Here is an 18,773-nt window from a genome sequence, read left to right on the forward strand (position 1 = left end):
CTGACGCAAAATGCTGATCTTTAAACTATAGGCTAAGAAGTGATGTACCCTTAATTGGATTGGTTAAGAAAGCATATGTTGTTACAAATCTATTGGCTATGAAATGCGCGGGCTTTGCTGTAATGGCCAGTGAAGGCCTATATAAGATCCCCTTTGAAGAAGTTCGGGGTCTTGCCTCACCTAACTGACCTGCGTGTCTGTGTACGCGGCTTGACCCTGGCTAGCCAGTCTTACAATAAACCTTGCTTGCTGTTTGCAGTCTCTGGAGTCTCTTTGTCGTTAAAGGGAGATCACGATCCGCGCCCTAACAGATATAAGAAAGAACAAAGTATTGGCCCAAACTTAAAAACCTGTTTGCTAGCAGTGAGTAGAGACTGACAATCCCAAACATTTCAGTCACACTTGAGCATGTCAGCCAGTGCTTGCATTTATTTTATCACACTTGCTAAACAGAGGGATTCCCCTGACCTGTGCCTTGTAATAGTTATGTAGCTTATTCCTAAAGCAGTATAATACACAGAACTGTCAAAAAGGCTCCTTTGTACACCACATACAGTAAGTGAATGACATATAAGGTTCAATTACCTAAGGCCAAATAAAACAAGAGGTACTATGAAAGAACACGCACACACACCTTTTTTTAATTAATGCTCTATCCAGGGTAGGGGAGATGGCACAAAGGGCTCAAGTAGAAGTTTTGCGTGAAGAAGGCCCAGATTCCATCTCTACATGGCCTCCACCCCTACCCCAGCATTTAGAGGAGCAGCCCCTAAGCACCAGACTGGGAGGAGGCCACCCAAAACCCAAAAAAAGATCTGATCTCTTATTCTAAGGAAACATCTGACAGATACATGTGTCAAAGTGACAGTGTGTAACCCTGCTTTTGTTTTTTAGTTGTTTGGTTTTTTTTTTTTCTTGGCTACACCCAGTTCTCAGGGCTTACTCCTGGCTCTGTGTTCAAGGATCACTCCTGAAAGGTTTTGGGGGGGTCACATGGGGTGCTAGGGATTCAAAGCTGACAATGTGCAAGATAACTGTCTTAACCCTATACTGTCTTAATCCAGCCCCACTGCATGACATTTTTAAAAAACTAATAAACTGTAGAATTTAATAAGCATATCAGTCACCAAACATAGTGAAAAGGACACAGGTTCAATTTCTTTGTATGCAGGAGTTGCACTATATAAAACTTTCTATGGAATAATTTTGCTATATTTTATTTTCAAACAATATTTTTTGGTTTGGGTTTGGTTTGGTTTAAAAACATATCCAGAGGGGTTCAGGTCACTCCTGATGGTGCTCAGGGAACCATGAAGAGCTGGGCTAGCACTCAGGCCTCCTGTATGCAAAGCATGTGCTTCAGCCCATTGGGCTATATCTTCAAACTTTCAAACCTTTGTCTAAAAAACAATTAACTTTCTTAACAAAAAATAGTATAGTATTGTATGTCCTCCCGTTGTTCATCAATTTGCTCGAGCAGGCCCAGTAACGTCTCCATTATGAGACTTCTTGTTACTGTGTTTGGCATATTGAATACTCTCAGTAGCTTCCCAGGCTGTCCGAGAGGGGTGGAGGAATCGAACCTGGCTCGGCCAGGCTTGCTGCGCGCAAGGCAAACGCCCTACCACTGTGCTATCACTCCAGCCCAACAAAAAATAGAAAAACTCATAAAAATTACTCACTCTTTTCACTCTCCAATTCTTAGACTCCACTAAATCACCTGAATGTAGAGCAGACATAATCTTCTGAGCAACACTGGAAAGCGGTATCTTACAGACACCAAAAGTTACAACTTTCATAATTTTCCATTTTCATAAAACCCTAAACATAAGATAAACATAACACCCACATATTAAATCTGACTTCGAAATAAGAAACAAGTCACTTGAGAATGGAATGTACTGAGACTTTCATAGAAGGTTACTGCATAAGGGGTCAGAGACAGCACAGTGGTAAGGGCTGTACACTCTCCAAGCTCAGGGACTCTGAATACATAATGTTATTGAATAAGGAAAAAACCAAATTCATTAAAGAAAATGTTTGGCTGACTTTAAATTTAAGTTTAGTGACTTTATTAAACTATATTCTTCTGTATATAAAGCATTAAAGTATAGCACATATAGTGAAGATTTAGTTTTTAGTAATTTTCAGTCTTCCGGACCAATAGCCTTAATCTCTGATTGGTTTTCTAAATTCTCCACAATCTCTTTCAGATAATCTTCATCCTTTAAGAAATATACATATAATTTTCTTTCCATTTGATGGAGCTTATTAGATGCCAACATTTTCCTTTTTGTCTTCACATCAGCAAGAATATCAGTAAAAAGATGATTTAGCTTATTCATTTGAGATTCCACTTGATGAAACTGCTCCATTAACTCCTAAAAGGAAAATAAAAATGCTTTAATGCAAGAGCTCTATTTAGGACATTAAAAATTTTGAATGTAACTTACATAGAATTAATATCAATTATTTAATAACTATTCTCACAATCTTAACAATAAATAAACATTAATTAGAAGTCTTAGTAGTTTTGGGGCTGAAGGTACAGTACAGTGGGTAGGGAGCTTGCTCTGCACTGCATGTGGCTGACCTAGGTTCAATCCCTGATATCCCATCTGGTCTCACAGCATCTTCAGGAGTGATCCCTGAGCATCACTGGATGTGTGGCAAAAAAAAAAAAAAGTTATAGTATGTTTAGTATAAACTCCATGTAAGATCAATTGCAACAATTTCTGATGGGCACTTTAGTTACTCAATGTAAAATCTCTTGCTTCCTTAAGAGTACCTGGTATATAAACTATTCTGTATGTTCAAATATTCAACAAATATGCCAAGCACTGTTTTAGAAAATGTAGTAATTTTTTTAAATTCACCTCCCTCCCCAGTCTACATTTTACTTAATTTATTAATTTATTTGAACCTACTTGCTTGTCTTATCTGTTTATGCTAGTCTTAGGAGATACTAAGAAAGCTTAGGAATGAGTCAATTGCCAACAAAAAAAGAATTACATCAACAAAAGTCTACATTTTTGCTTATTTCTTTTACTGATACAGTCAACAGAATTATGGGCTGAAGAGAGAGTATAGGAATTAATTTGTTGCCTACTGTCTGAACCCCATCAAATATGGTGTGGTAATTATGGTAAATGAGTAGAGAATGTCTTATGATGTGTCACGGTCCAGGAATATGTTCACTCATATGTGAAGCTCGACCCAAGCGTGTGGAAAGAGGACTGGAGCGTGGACCACTATGACAATGACAGTTGGAAATGACCACTCTGGATCTGGACAAGAACCAGGTGCTAAAAGGAGTTCAAGTGATATCCATGATAACCTTTCAGTAGGAGTATAGCAAACTACAATACCTAAAAGTAAACAAGGGGATTAACGAGAGAAAAAGTGTCAGCAATAGAGGAAAGATAGAAAGCGGGAGGGAAACTGGGGATGTTGGTGGCAGGAAATGTCCACTGGTGAAGAACAGTGTTGGAACACTGTATGACTGAAATTCAATCATGAACAACTTTGTAACTATCTCCTGGTGATTCAATTAAAAAAATTAATTAAAATTGTTTTAAAAAGTGTCAGAGAGAGGCTGGAGAGATAGCACAGCAGGTAGGGCGTTTGCCTTGCACGCGGCCGACCCGGGTTCGATTCCCAGCATCCCTTATGGTCCCCTGAGCACCGCCAGGAGTAACTCCTGAGTGCAGAGCCAGGAGTAACCCCTGTGCATCGCCAGGTGTGACCCAAAAAGCAAAAAAAAAAAAAGTGTCAGAGAGGGGGCTGTAGCAATAGTACAGCGGGTAGGGCCTTTACCTTGCACGCAGCCAACCCGAGTTCGATTCCCAGCATCCCATATGGTCCCCTAAGCACCACCTGGAGTAATTCCTGAGTGCAGAGCCAGGAGTAACTCCTGTGCATCGCCAGGTGTGACCCAAAAAGGGAAAAAAAATGGCACACTGAGACTACATTAATAGAAAAATAGGTGATAAGGATCTAATAGATCATCTAATAAACAGAGACACAGGCATTTTCATAGAAACAGAAAGTAGAAGAAAACAGGGTTTCCTAGGAGGGATAGGGAATACCTGTTTAAAGGGGAGTGTTGGGGGGAGCCAGAGCAACAGCAATGGGTAAGGCTTGCATGTAGCCTACCCAGGTTCGATCCTCAGCATCCCATATGGTCCCCCGACACTATCAGGAGTGATCTCTGAGGATACAGCCAAGAGTAACCACTGATCATAGGCAGTTGTGGCCCAAAAACTAAAATAAAAGGGCAATGTTTCTGTTTGGAATGATTAAAGATTAAAAAGTTCTAAAAATATACAGTGATAAGCTGCAAAAGGAGTTATAAGCGTCAAGACCTATAACTCTTAGTGGCAGATAGTACAGTGGGTAGTGTATTTATTTGCTTTGCACACAGATACCCAGGTTCGATCCCTGCATTCCATATGGTCCCCTGAGCACCACCAGGAATAATTCCTGAGTTTAGAGTCAGGAGTAACCCCTAAGCATCAGCAGACATGGCTCAAAACAAGGAAAAAAATTTCAGGAGAGCTTGATTTTCTTTTTTATTGCTTTTTTGGGTCACACCCAGCAATGGACAGGGGTTACTCCTGGCTCATGCACTCAGGAATTACTCCTGGCAGTGCTCGGGGGACCATATGGGATGCTGGGAATCGAACCCTGGTTGGCCGCGTGCAAGGCAAACACCCTACCCGCTGTGCTACTGCTCCAGCCCCTATCTTTTAATTTTTGGTATAAGCATTACAGATCCTTGTGTCTAAAATATCTTATACTCTGGGGGCTGGATAATATAGCGGGTAGAGAACTTGTCTTGCATGCAGCCGATCAGGTCTGATCCCCAGGACCACATATGGTCCCCCCAAACACTGCAAGGAGCCAAGACTAACCCCTGAGCACCACTGGGTATGGCCAAATATTTAAAAAATAATATATCTAAAAAATAATATATGTATATATGTTATCTATCTTATATACAATTAACACATATGTTAACATATTAGATTAACATATAAATTAACGTTATATATGTTAATATATCTCAAATTATATATATGTATATATGTGTGTATGAGTGTGTGTGTTTAATTTTGTGTACTTGGAGAACACAGAGTGCTGAAAAGAGATTAAAAAGGAAAAATGCCTGCCAAAGACACATGGCTTGGGGGTGGGAGGAAATTTGGGGCACTGGTGGAGAAAAGTGGGCACTGGTGAAGAAATTGGCGTTGGAACATTGTATCTCCGAAACTAAATCAGGAATAACTGTAACTTTATAATTAAAGGTGATTCATTTTTAAAAAAGGAAAGAATATTCTATGTAAAAGTCTCCAATGGAGACGTTACTGGGCCCGCTCGAGCAAATCGATATACAACGGGAGGACAGTGACAGTGAAAAGAGAAAAATAAATTTGATCTCAGGACAATGGAACTTGGGGAAATATTTTTCTTATGTATTTCCTTTTACAATACAATAAATGTTGTTTTCATTACCATGGCAAACTCACCTGATCACTAAGCAAAAGCTGATTTCCTCCCTGATACAGGGCATCACAAAGCATGTCCACATCATTATTCAGTTTGGATAGAAAAAAAAAATGTTCCTGAGCAGAAACTGCAAATTGATTTTGTATTAAAGAAACATCTGTTTTAAATTTTTCAGCTGCTTTCTCAAGGTTTCCATGAGTTATAAATAATTCTTTTTTCTTAGTTTCTCCTTCTAAAAGTTGGTAAAGTCTAAATTGTGAAAAAAATTAGTTGAAAAAAATCTCGTTAGTATGATTTTTAAAATTACGATTCAGTATACAATAAAGGATATTACTGTGATTACAGATTTTATGATTCTCACAAATTATAGGTTTGTAGTAACTATGTATTGAGCAGGCTTATTGGCACCGTTCTTCTCAAAGCATGTCCTCATTTCATTCAATGTATGTACTATTTTTTTGGTTTTTGTTCGTTTGTTTTTGGGTCTTACCTAGCAGTGTTTAGGACTTATTCCTGGCTCTGCACTCAGGGATCATTCCTGGTGGATTCAGGGGCCCATGTGGTCATATGGGGCTCAAACTTGGGTCAGCAGCATGCAAGGCAAGCACCCTACACCCTGTACTATCACTCCAACTCTGTAAGTACGTTTTGTTTGGTTTTGGTTTTGGGGTCTCATCTGGCGATGCTCAGGAGTTAATCTGGGTGCTGCACTCAGGGACCTCTCCTGGCAGTGTTAATGGACTATATGTTCATGGACTATATGGAATGTGAAGATCAAACCCAGGTCGAGCACATGCAAGGCAAGCACCTTACCTGCAATACTATCTCTCCAGCCCCTGTACCTCTTTCTTTCCTTCCTCCCTCCCTTTCTCCCTCTCTTTCTTTCTTTCTGATATATTATTAGATTGTGCCAAGCCACAGGTCAGAGAGACAGTACACAGGCATGTATATGGCTGGGTTCAATTCCCAGCATCCAGTACTGTCCTCTGAGCTCTGCCAGGTGTGATCTCTTTGCAGAGAGCCAGGTATAAGGTCTATGCACCACTGGGTGGGTCCCAAAGAAAACAAAACAAAACAAAAAGATTTCAATGCCACCCTTTTGAAACTGTACAATGAGGACCTTCTGTTAGCTGCTCCATCATCCCAGGTGAGACTTACAAAGGTTGATTATCACTGGGCCTATTCAGAATGGGAGACAGAGCTCCAAAGAAAAGCGGAGCCCCTCCACACCCTACCTGTGCCATGTTAAGGCACACTCCACACCACAGCTCCTGAAGTGCAGTGCTGCTTACAGACTGGCACAGTAAGTTACTCAGCAAATTACATGCTGCTCAATTAATCTTCCTATCATTCTATGAGGACAGGCAGAAAAACAAAGAGCAAGCTCCGGCTTAATCTCTCAGCATTTTCCAGGAGGTTAACTACAAAAATCATCCCCTGCAGAGCAAGAACACTAGAAAAACAATGGGAGGAAACACATAGAAACCCACTAAACTCAATGAGTGAAAATAGCATCACTGAAGACATAACTCCAGTAAATTCTCAGTGTCTTTAGTGACACTATAAGGTAAAGGTAAAGGTAAAGGCCCTCCCGTAGATCGTCGATTTGCTCGAGCGGGCCCAGTAACGTCTCCATTGGACTTTGTTGTTACTGTGTCTGGCATATCGAATACTCTCGGTAGCTTGCCGGGTTCTCCGAGAGGGGCGGAGGAATCGAACTCGGGTCGGCCATGTTGGCCGCTTGTAAGGCGAACGCCCTACCCGCTGTATGAAGATGTTTAATGAGTTCAAAGAAATGATAGCATAGGTAGTCATCAAAGCACAAGGAAGTATAAGAGTCGAAATAAAAAAATCAGAAATGACAGAAACAAAGAACATGGCAGGTGATACTTAAAAAAGGTCAATAGGGGCCGAAGCGATAGCACAGCGGGTAGGGCGTTTGCCTTGTATGCGGTCAACCCAGGTTCAATCCCCAGCATCCCGTATGGTCCCCCAAGCACGCCAGGAGTAATTCCTGAGTGCAAAGCCAGGAGTAACTCTTGAACATTGCTGAGTGTGACCCAAAAAGCAGGAAAAAAAAAAAGGTCAATAAAGGTTCTGAACAGCAGAATTAACAGAAGCTAAGTCAAAGATCAAGGAGCTCCAAGATGAGAGGAGGAAACCACTAGAAAACAGAAGGTAGAAAATAGACTGAAAATAAATGAACAGCATACCAGAGAACTATGGGATGAGTTCAAAAGAAATACAAGAATCAAATCATGAAGTCCCTGAAAAACAGGAAGGCACATGTGATAAAGAAACAATAGTTAAAGAAATCATTGATAAGAACTTTCCAGAGTTGGGATTATAAGCACTGAGATCCGAGGCCCAGTGAAAATAAGTCCAATTAGAAAAACTTCAAGACATTATTATTATACTAAAAATGACAAAATTTGAAGAGATAGAATATTGAAAACTGCAAGATCTAAAAAGGAACTTTAAACGAAAGTTTGTAATATGTACAGAAGATCAAATGAGACTACAAGCCAGAAGAATATGGAAGATATGGTACAAAATGAACACCTCACCACGAATACTCTATCCAGCTAGATAATCATTTCAATTTAAAGGAATTACACAGTTTCATGGACAGGCAACAGCTTAAGGAATTCATAACCTCGAAACCAGTTTTGCAAGAAGTGTGATGTGGGTTCTTTTAGGGGCTGGAGAGATAGATAGCACAGCGGGTAGGGCGTTTGTCTTGCACGCAGTGGACCCGGGTTTGATTCCCAGCATCCCATAGTAACCTGAGCACTGCCAGGAGTAACTTGAGTGCAGAGCCAGGAGTAATCCCTGTGCATCCCCAGGTGTGACCCAAAAAGAAAAAAAAAAAAAACGGGTTCTTTTAAAGGACAGGAGAAACTTCCCATTGTGTGGCAGTGAGTATATATCACTAATGGTCATATGGTTGTCCTCTACTAGAGTAAAAGAAGTTTTAAGATCGCCATTAATTAATCATCACAAATTGACTTTTATTGGTTTATTTTCTGATAATTCTATTTGCCATTCTTTAAACTTTTTTTTACCAAATAATAAGAAATATATTTGTTATATGCCTATCAAGGGGTTGAGGGGAAAGGCTTCATTTATGATAAGAAAGATAAGATTACTGTAATAAGATCCAAGTACAGGGGCTGGAGTGATAGCACAACAGGTAGGGCATTTGCCTTGCATGCGGCCGACCTGGGTTCAATCCCAAGCATCCCAATATGGTCCCCACACCACCGCCAGGAGTAATTCCTGAGTGCAGAGCCAGGAGTAACCCCTGAGCATCACTGGGTGTGACCCAAAAAGGAAAGAAAAAAAATAGATCCAAGTACAAAATAAAATGTAATACTTTAAATGTCAGAATTGAAAAATTAGAATCCGTATTAAAACAAAATTTTTGTTTTGTTTTAATACGGCCACGTGCAAGGCAAACGCCCTACCCGCTGTGCTATCACTCCAGCCCCCCTGAGCACTTTTAGTAGCAATCCCCAAGCATCAAGCTGAGAGTAGCCCCGTAGCATCACCAGCCAGGTATGGCCCCAAAACAAAACACCTGTAAAAGTGACAGTCATTCCTCTAAATTCCACTTAGCTACTTCCATGTTTAACATAAATGGAAAGAGAGTGAAAATTTTTGGTTTTTTTGTTTTGTTTTTTGGGTCACACCCGGCGATGCAAAGGGGTTACTCCTGGCTCACTCAGGAATTACTTCTGGTAGTGCTCGGGGGACCACATGGGATGCTGGGAATCGAACCCGGGTTGGCCGCGTGCAAGGCAAATAAATACCCTACCCACCATGCTATTGCTCCAGCCCCACCCCCGGGGGGGGTGAATTTTTTTTTTTAATTTTTATTAGTTAATCACCGTGAGGTACAGTTACAAACTTCTGTGCTTGCGTTTCAGTCACACAATGGTCGAGTACCCATCCCTCCACCAGTGCCCATTTCCCACCACCAATGGTCCCAGCATCCCTCCCACCACCCCCACCCTCCACTCGACCCCACCTTTGTGGCAGGGCATTCCCTTTTGCTCTCTCTCCTTTTGGGTTTTGTGGTTTGCAGTAGAGGTATTAAGTGACCATCATGTTCAGTCTTGGGTCGGCCATAGTTGGCCGCTTGTAAGGTGAACGCCCTATCCACTGTGCTATCGCTCCAGCCCCAGCGATAGCACAGCGGGTAGGGCATCTGCCTTGCACGCAGCCAACATGGCCGACCCGAGTTCGATTCCTCCGCCCCTCTCGGAGAGCCCGGCAAGCTACCGAGAGTATTCGATATGCCAGACACAGTAACAACAAAGTCTCCAATGGAGACGTTACTGGGCCCGCTCGAGCAAATCGATGATCAACGGGAGGGCCTTTACTTTACTTTACTTTACTTACATGTTCAGTCTATAGTCTACTTTCAGCCCACATCTCCCATCATGAGCGGCCCTCCTAGCACCCTTTACTTGGTTGTCCCTTCTCTATCTGAGCTGCCTTTTCCCCCAGCATTCGAGGCTGGCTTCTAAACTGTGGAGTAATCCTCCTGGTACCTGTCTCTACTGTTCTTGGGTTTTAGTCTCTCAGGGGTGAAAATTTTAAAGAAAAAAAAAAAAGCACAGAAAAGTGGAAGAGAATAAAAAGGTCAAAATAGATGGCAACAAATACTACTAATTTCCACAATTATTCAAACTCCAGTATCTTACTGAAAAAAAAAAAAGAAAAAATAGTAAAGAAGCAATAAAACCTACCTCTGTGTAGAACAATCCTTTGTATCGATGGTATTCCTTGGATTCATCTGCTGAGATACTGATGGGTCTGTTAGCATTTCTAATTGCTGGTGGAGTATTACATTACTTTTACTAAGTTCTTGGGCTAAACTTTCAAGTTGATGAAATATATCCCAATGCTTTCTCAATTCGAGTTCATAGGACAACTGTAGAAGCTCAAATGATGCCTTCTGTTTAATCAACTGACTCAGAACTGATTTTTGTCTTGTTGTGTAATAGTCTTGTTTAGCAATCTGCAGATCAAAATCTCCTTTAACAACTGGCATATTCAATAACTGAGCATTCTCTCTTACAAGAGCAGGTAAACTTCTCTCTTTCAATTGAGCGATTTCTTCTTCAAGTTTGAGAATCTCACTGCTCAAACTAGAAATTTTAGCATTCACATTATCTTTGACAACAGCCTACAATAAGGAAAATAATTACACTTTAAAATTTCAAGTTTTAAAATTAATTTTACTTTTCAAGTGATCAGTCAGCATGCTCATAAAGAACTAATTTTATACTAGCATAAGCTGAATTTACAGCATAGAAAAAAAGTATATGAGTTGAAGATTTTTTTCCCTATATTTTTTTAACATCCATCCCTTCACCAGTGTATATTTCCCACCACCAATGTTGAAATTAATTGAAGTTAAGGCAAGTATGAACCTAAATTTTATGTTATTATTGTTACACACAGTAGTGGCAACAAAAGGACAGTTATTCTCTTAAAATTATATTAAAATTAAACCTTTTCTAAAATTATATTAAGTCTTTTCTTAAAATTATATACATATATATTTGTTTTGCCTTTTTGGGTTACACCCAGAGATGCTCAGGGGTCACTCCTGGCTCTCCACTCAAGAATTACTCCTGGCGGTGCTTGGGGAGGACCATATAAGATGCCAGGGATCGAACCCGGTCGGCCGCGTGCAAGGCAAATGCCCTACCCACTGTGCTATCGCTCTGTCCCCATCTTCTTAAAATTATATTAAAAGCTATTCTCTTATACTTTCAGCTTATTTCAGAACTACAGAAAAACTGGTCTCATACTATTCTAAAGTTTGTATCAGTTATAGTAACTATCTGCTGCTATTCAGATTTCAGAAAAGTTGGGCTTTCACTTAACTATCTAGTAATTAACACCATCATGAAAGCAAGTTTTCCAGGAGTAGAGACAGACATCTACATTCTATCTCACTGTCACTGTCATCCCGGTGTTCATCAATTTGCTCGAGCGGGCCCAGTAACGTCTCCATTGTGACAACTGTTACTGTGTTTGGTGTTGGGTAACATTGCTTTGTCCTTCTACAGGAAGCTTAGGTTTTATCTGGTTACACCCATTAATCTGGTTACACCCATCACAGTGCTCCTGAAGCACTTCTACTTCCATTGTGTTTATATGTAAACAGTCTTCCCTATGCTCTCCTTCCCACCGAGTTAATCAGCTTTCCCCTTAATCAGACTTTGTTAATTTGTAAGATCAGTTTCCCAGAAATCTATGATTTTATATGTATGAGTGAAATATTGCCTTTCTCCTCTCCTTATGCCTTATGAACAGTTTACTTTAAAGTAATATCCTTTTTGTATAGATACAGGAAGACCGTTAACATTATGCTTTGTAACTTAGGATTTGATTGGCTTTGAATATTATTCACTCCCGGGCATCTGCTTTCTCGACTTAAGCCTCAGTTGCCCTTAGTTCCTAACACCCTAAAAGCAGGGTCCCGACGAGGGACTGAATGGACCCAGGGCAAGCGGTGAGCTACCCTGGCAGCGAAATGGGCCAGGACAAAGTGCCATGATTCTTAACTATAAGAGTTTGATCAGAAGCCTTAAGCATAAGAGAAAGAACACATGGAGGGTGCGGGATCCCGGAGGAAAAAAAAAAAAGAAAAAACAGGTTCCAAAAAGAGCCGAGTTCACCCGCAAGTTCCAGATGGAGTAGGTGCCACATCCCGCCTCCCCCAGATGGAACCCCGGTGACCAGAAGCCTCTACAAACACAGCTCGAGTATGCGGGAACGAGGACTTTTTCTCAAAAAACGAGGACAGAACGAGGACATCTCTCTATATACAAAGTGATCAATGAGAAGTAAACCACCCAATCTTTCTCCCTGAAAGTCAGAGTTAAGTTTGGAGCACGGCCACAGCCCCAGAAACACAAGGACTTAATGCAGAACCCAGCAGCTTAGAGCAGAAAAGTGAAAGGACTATGCGTTAATCCAGGCCATCAAGACTGCCGGAGGGGAAAGGGTGTTGCCCCATTCGCCCTCTCCTCTCTGGAAAGAAGGATGGCGGCCGCATGGGAGCCTTGTGGACAGCAGGTATGAGCCGGGGGTGTGGGGGCGACTAAAACCTCATGGGAAGGGGGGCGTTCCGGTCCGTCCTTCACGCCCTACCGAGGTCACCAGTTGCCCCCCACGAGCGGCTCTCCAGCACGGCCACAGCCCCAGAAGCACAAGGGCTTAATGCAGAACCCAGCAGCTTGGAGCAGAAAAGTGAAAGGACTATGCGTTAATCCAGGCAATCATTTCTGCCCAGAGGGGAAAGGGTGTTGCTCCCTTCCGCCCTCCTCCCTCTGGAAAGAAAGATGGCGGCCACATGGGAGCCTTGTGGACAGCAGGTATGAACCGGGGGAGTGGGGGCGACTAAAACCTCATGGGTCGGGGGGCGTTCCGGTCCGTCCTTCACGCCCTACCGAGGTCACCAGTCACCCCCCACGAGCGGCTCTCCAGCACAGCCACGGCCCCAGAAGCACAAGGACTTAATGCAGAACCCAGCAGCTTGGAGCAGAAAAGTGAACGGACTATGCATTGATCCAGGCCATCAAGTCTGCCGGAGGGGAAAGGGTGTTGCCCCATTCGTCCTCTCCTCTCTGGAAAGAAAGATGGCGGCCACATGGGAGCCTTGTGGACAGCAGGTATGAGCCGGGGGAGTGGGGGCGACTAAAACCTCATGGGTCGGGGGGCGTTCCGGTCCGTCCTTCACGCCCTACCGAGGTCACAAGTCGCCCCCCGCGAGCGGCTCTCCAGCACGGCCATGGCCCCAGAAGCACAAGGACTTAATGCAGAACCCAGCAGCTTGGAGCAGAAAAGTGAACGGACTATGAGTTGATCCAGCCCATCAAGTCTGCCGGAGGGGAAAGGATGTTGCCCCATTCGCCCTCTCCTCTCTGGAAAGAAAGATGGCGGCCACATGGGAGCCTTGTGGACAGCAGGTATGAGCCGGGAGTGTGGGGGCGACTAAAACCTCATGGGAAGGGGGGCGTTTCGCTCCGCCCTTCACGCCCTACCGAGGCCACCAGTTGCCCCCCCGCGAGCGGCTCTCCAGCACGGCCACGACTCCAGAACACAGAAACCAATTTCTTAACTATCTGACTTTCAGTAGAAATACTTCCAGGGTCAATAGGTAAAATAGCAGAAATCCAAAACCAACATTTAATTCTTGAACCCAGCTGTAGAAAGCAAATCACTTCACAATGCTTTTTCAGCATGTCTGATTTGGGGGGGGGGGGGGTAAACTCTAAATAATAGTGGTGAATCTTTTATTGAAATAATCTAATCAAAGCGGATAGAGTGTTAACTAGAATTCATCTGCCTCACAGGGACGGGGAGGGGTGGGGGGTGGGGTTTTATTGGGGTTCTTCATGGGAAAAAATAAGTATTGGTAAAGGGAAATGTGTTTGATATTTGCATGACTGAGACATAAACCTGAAAGCTTTGTAACCTTTCCCACAGTGATTCAATAAATAAATAAATAAATAAAAATAATAATTAGAAAAAAAAAAAGAAAAAAAAAGACCCTAAAAAAAAAAAGAAAGAAAATTAAAATAAAAAAAAAAAAAAAAGAGTTTGATCATAGACAAATGCTGTCATGATCCAAAGGTAACGACAAGACTAGGATCCTGCTAGGGGTGGAAAAGACTATCTGGCCTGAGCACCGTAGTCTGAGATTGAGATGGCCCGAGGAGAGCAATTCTATAAGTTTAAGATATTTCTTACTGTATCCATACAAAATTTATATTATATTCTTATATGCTTGTCGGACAAGGAGAGGAGAGGCATGCCCATGGGATTCCGCTCTAGGGTGGGTCCTCCTGCTGAGAGAGGATCTGTCCTAGGAGAGGCCTTCCCTGAGGCTAAGATTTCTACCCCTAGTGATCTCTACCCCTATTGATTGTGACCGTACCTATGTGTAATTGTTTCCCCAATTCCTCTTGGGGAGAGGTATAAGGAGACGGTAGATTGGGCAGAAGGTGGGGAAACAGAGAGAGACAGGAGCAGAGACAGAAGGAGAAGAGAGCAGAGACAGATGAAGAGAGAATCAGAATAAACTACAACTAGGGCATTCGCCTTACAAGCGGCCAACATGGCCGACCCGAGTTTGATTCCTCCGCCCCTCTCGGAGAGCCCGGCAAGCTACGGCAAGCTACCGAGAGTATTCGATATGCCAAACACAGTAACAACAAAGTCTCCAATGGAGACGTTACTGGGCCCGCTCGAGCAAATCGACGATCAACGGGAGGGCCTTTACCTTTACCTTTAATACCTACCAGCCTGGTCCTCGTTCCTTCCTCTGCCTGACCATTGCCATCGACCTCTCCGGGGTGGGAGAAGGGTGAGACTACCGAACGCGAGCGGCGGAAGAGATAGAGCCACAGCCGCTGTGTGTGCTGCGCCCCTATTGTGTGAGCTTACACAGTTTGGCATATTGAACACGTCAAGGGTAGCTTGCCAGGCTCTCAAGGGCGGAGGAATCGAACTCGGATTGGCCATGTTGACCGCTTGCAAAGCAAACGCCCTACCTGCTATGCTATCGCTCCAGCCCACATTCTATCTGATTCTCAACAAATAATTTCTGCAGCATTTGAACCTCATCTGCTAATTTCTTTAGTTCTTTATCATACTGGTCAGTATCTTCAAATTATAATCAGTGGTTTCAATCCACTTAAGTTGGTTTGATTTCATGAACACCATACTCTGGATAGAAACAGTCAGAAAATCCTTAAAACAGCAGTAAGGATAATTCCATCCATCATTAAAAAAGGAAATTCTGGGGCCAGAAGAACAGTATAGTAGTTAAGGTGTTTGTCTAGCAAGAAAAGTCAACTGAGGCTCAATCCCTGGTACCCCATATGGTTCCCTGAGCCAAACAGGAATGATCTCTGAGGGAAGTCCTGAGCACACCAAGGTGTGACCCAAAACCAAAAAAAAATCCATTTACTTTATACTATACTTTATATTATTTTATACTAAACCAACACAAATTTTAAATACAAGAGTGTAAAAAAAGGTAAAGGCCCTCCAGTTGATCGTCGATTTGCTCGAGCGGGCCCAGTAACGTCTCCATTGGAGACTTTGTTGTTACTGTGTTTGGCATATCGAATACTCTCGGTAGCTTGCCGGGCTCTCCGAGAGGGGCAGAGGAATCGAACTCGGGTCGGCCATGTTGGCCGCTTGTAAGGCGAACGCCCTACCGCTGTGCTATCGCTCCAGCCCACAAGAGTGTGAAAACACTTTTTTTGAGCCACAACTGGCTATGCTCAGGTATCATTCCTTGTGGGGCTCAGAAGAACAGGGTCATCATACGAGGGTCATTTGCATACAAATCATGTGTCCCACCCCCTGACTACTGTAGCTCACTCAGGTCCCTGAAATTACTTTGTTTAAAATCAGCTGGAAGGACCAGACTGAGTACAGTGGGTAGGGCAACTGCCCTGCAAATTGCAGCATTCCATATGGTCCCCCAAGCACACCAGAAGTGATTCCTAAATGCAGAACCAGGAGTTAACTCTGAGATGTGGCTCAAAAAATAAATAAATAAATAAATCAGCTAGATATGGGGCTGGAGACAGTACAGCAAGGAAGGCGCTTACCTTGCATACAGCCGACCTAATTTCAGTCCCTAGCAGCCCATATGGTCCCCCAAGCTCACCAGGAGTAACTCCTGAGCTCAAAGCCAGGAGTAACCCTGAACATCATTAGATATGACCCCAAAACCTAAAAAATAATAAAATAATTTAATCATCTGAGTAATGTGACTGAAATTATACATACACACACATATGTATGTGTGTGTATATATGTAATACACACATACACACACACACACACACACACACACACACACAATCTTTTTCAGTTTTGGGGTCAGGCCCGGCAGTGCTCAGGGTTATTTCTGACTATATTCAGAAATCATTCCTGGTGAGTTCAAGAGACCATATGGGATGTAATCAAACCCGGATCAGCCACATGCAAGGCAAATGCCCTATCCGCTATACTATCACTCCAGCCCTCTGTGACCGGGGACTTTAAATGTTATTTCCAATAGTACAATCACCCATTCGTATGAAACACTGGCACACATCACAGCTGAGAAATACTTAAATGTGACTCTATCAGGCCACAGTGACAGAACAGCAGGTAGGGCACCTGTCTTGCATGTTTCTTAACCAGGTTTGATCCCCAGCACCACCTAATCCCCACTAAACTGCCAGGAGTGATCCCTGAGTGCAGAGCCAGGAGTAAGTCCTGAGCACTGAGGACATAGCCCAAAAACCATACATAAATAAATGTCATTAATATTCTATTCAACCCATAAAGTTTTTTAATACTTACATATCTTTCATTTCTAATTAAGAATACAAATATAGGTTTTTTGTTTACCTTGTCAGTGAAGTGATGAAGGTTCTCCTCTAGCCATTTAATTCTTGATTTCATGCTCAAGTTATTTGCTTTCAAGCGAATTAACTGATGTTGAATACAAAGGTATGCAAGATGCAGTCTAGCCATCTCCAGTCGTCTCTCCTCAAGAAGTTCTTGACTGTCACAAGTAGATGGTGTTTGTATATCTAAAAGTTGAAAATTTTCTTCATTCGACCTTTCAACTACTTCGAGTATACCCTGGAAAAAGTGTTTTTTGGTATATGAAGTTAATGCTGCTGTGCTTTGCTCTTCTTGTCTTAGATACTTCTCCAAGGAAAACTGAGACAGAAACACTAGTGGATCTGTCCCTTGACCAAAACCAGAATTCCTAAAGAACGTCATCAATTTTGCTACTAAGTCAGAAAGAGCCTGAAGTTCATTGCTGATCTTAGTCTTCTTGGCGTTTAATATTCCTTGACTCTGTTTCAGCTTTTTCGTGGCTTCCTCTTCTTTAGCCTGTAAGCTCAGAGACTTGTGACTGGTTACTGAGGCCATCAACTGGTATTTATTGCGTCGCTGAATTTTTAGGTTCTTTAATTTCTGCAACATTTGAAGCTCCGCCTCCAGTTTCTCGAGCTCCTTATCTTCCAGGGCAGGCGTCCTCCAGTCGGAAGGCTGGCAGGTTTTGAGGGCTTCCTCCAACGCGGCTCCGTCCAGGACAGGCTGGCCAGATTCCTGCAGCGCGGCGAAGGCCTTCAGCTCATCGTCGGCCAGGACAGGCAGCTCGCTCACCACGCCACAGAACCACCTCAGAAACGCCTCCTCTTCCTCCCTCTCAAACAGCCAATCAAAATCCTCCCCATTGAGCGCCTCGGCGCTGGGGTAGTGGATTCTCCTCAACGTCTCCACAAACTCGTTCCCACAGCTCATGGCTGTACTTAGACGCTGACGATTAGAAAACGAATCCCGAGAGCGGCGCGGCTACGTGGCCCGCCAAGGAGGAAATGGGGTTTTAGAATCTACCAAGGTTCCTCCTGCGGAGGTAAACACCAAACGTTAGAACGCAAACGCGCGACTCCGGGAGGAGCGGACAAGCGGGTCCCGGCCACCTCGGGTCGCGGGGAAAGCTCTGGTCGGGAAACGTCGCTCCCCGTCGGGCTCCTCGGGAGCGAAACAGACGCGCAGGCACCTCAGCGCCGCGCGCGCGGCAGGACGCACGGAGCCCTCCGCGAGCGTTGGCCGCAGCACCGGGTGCCCCGGGCCTGGCCTCTCGCTCGGGCCCGCCGCCGCGCCAGCACAGCCGCAGGACGGACGCCCCCAGTCCCAGGCCCGCCCCGATCCAGCACGCCCACCCGCAACGCCCGGCCGCCGCCGCCCGCCCCGGCCCCCTCACGGGCGCCCGGCCCCAAACCCCTGCCCGTCTCCCTGACGGCCGCGACTACGTCGCCGGACTGAAGAACGGCCGCGCCTGCCAACGCCTTGAACCTGACGCCGGCGTCACTCACCTGAAGTCAGTCGCTCCGCGCCTCAGGAGCCCGCCGCCGCGCCGGCAGCTCGCACTGCCTCACGGGAGGCCACGACCACGCACGCGCAGAGGGTGGAGCTGGGCCTCGGGGGGCTCTTTACGCAGGCGCGGCTCCAGAAGAGGCGGGGTCTGAGGAGTGGGCTAACGGACGCCTTTCCGCCCTGGTGACGTCATCTCCAGAGAGCGTGCTGATTGGCCTTCCGCGGCAGAGGCGGGCGCGAGGGCGGCCCGGTCGCCCGGAAGGTCCGGCGGGCGGAGGCGGCGGCGGCGCTTTGCTGAACGTCCGGGACAGAACTGAGCAGCAGAACTGAGAAGCAGAACG

At 44.2% G+C, this 18,773-nt stretch overlaps 1 protein-coding gene across 2 annotated transcripts; it reads right to left on the minus strand.

The window, feature by feature from the left end:
• Nucleotides 1-1,676: 1,676 nt before the first annotated feature.
• On the minus strand, nucleotides 1,677-18,495 carry HAUS3 (HAUS augmin like complex subunit 3). Of its 2 annotated transcripts, XM_056132816.1 has the most exons (5): nucleotides 18,432-18,495; nucleotides 16,948-17,960; nucleotides 10,263-10,702; nucleotides 5,529-5,757; nucleotides 1,677-2,381 (listed from the first exon to the last, which is right to left on the minus strand). In XM_056132816.1, exons 2-5 carry the CDS (start codon nucleotides 17,854-17,856, stop codon nucleotides 2,148-2,150), a joined length of 1,812 nt encoding a protein of 603 aa, XP_055988791.1. In that variant the 5' UTR covers nucleotides 17,857-17,960; nucleotides 18,432-18,495; the 3' UTR covers nucleotides 1,677-2,147. The 2 variants fall into 2 exon arrangements, with proteins under 2 accessions (XP_055988791.1, XP_055988792.1); XM_056132817.1 differs by lacking the exon at nucleotides 5,529-5,757 and having other exon boundaries at nucleotides 2,269-2,381.
• Nucleotides 18,496-18,773: the final 278 nt, after the last annotated feature.

The sequence above is a fragment of the Sorex fumeus genome, unplaced genomic scaffold (genome assembly GCF_029834395.1).
Source record: "Sorex fumeus unplaced genomic scaffold, SorFum_2.1 ptg000095l, whole genome shotgun sequence".
Classification (NCBI taxonomy): Eukaryota; Metazoa; Chordata; class Mammalia; order Eulipotyphla; family Soricidae; genus Sorex; species Sorex fumeus.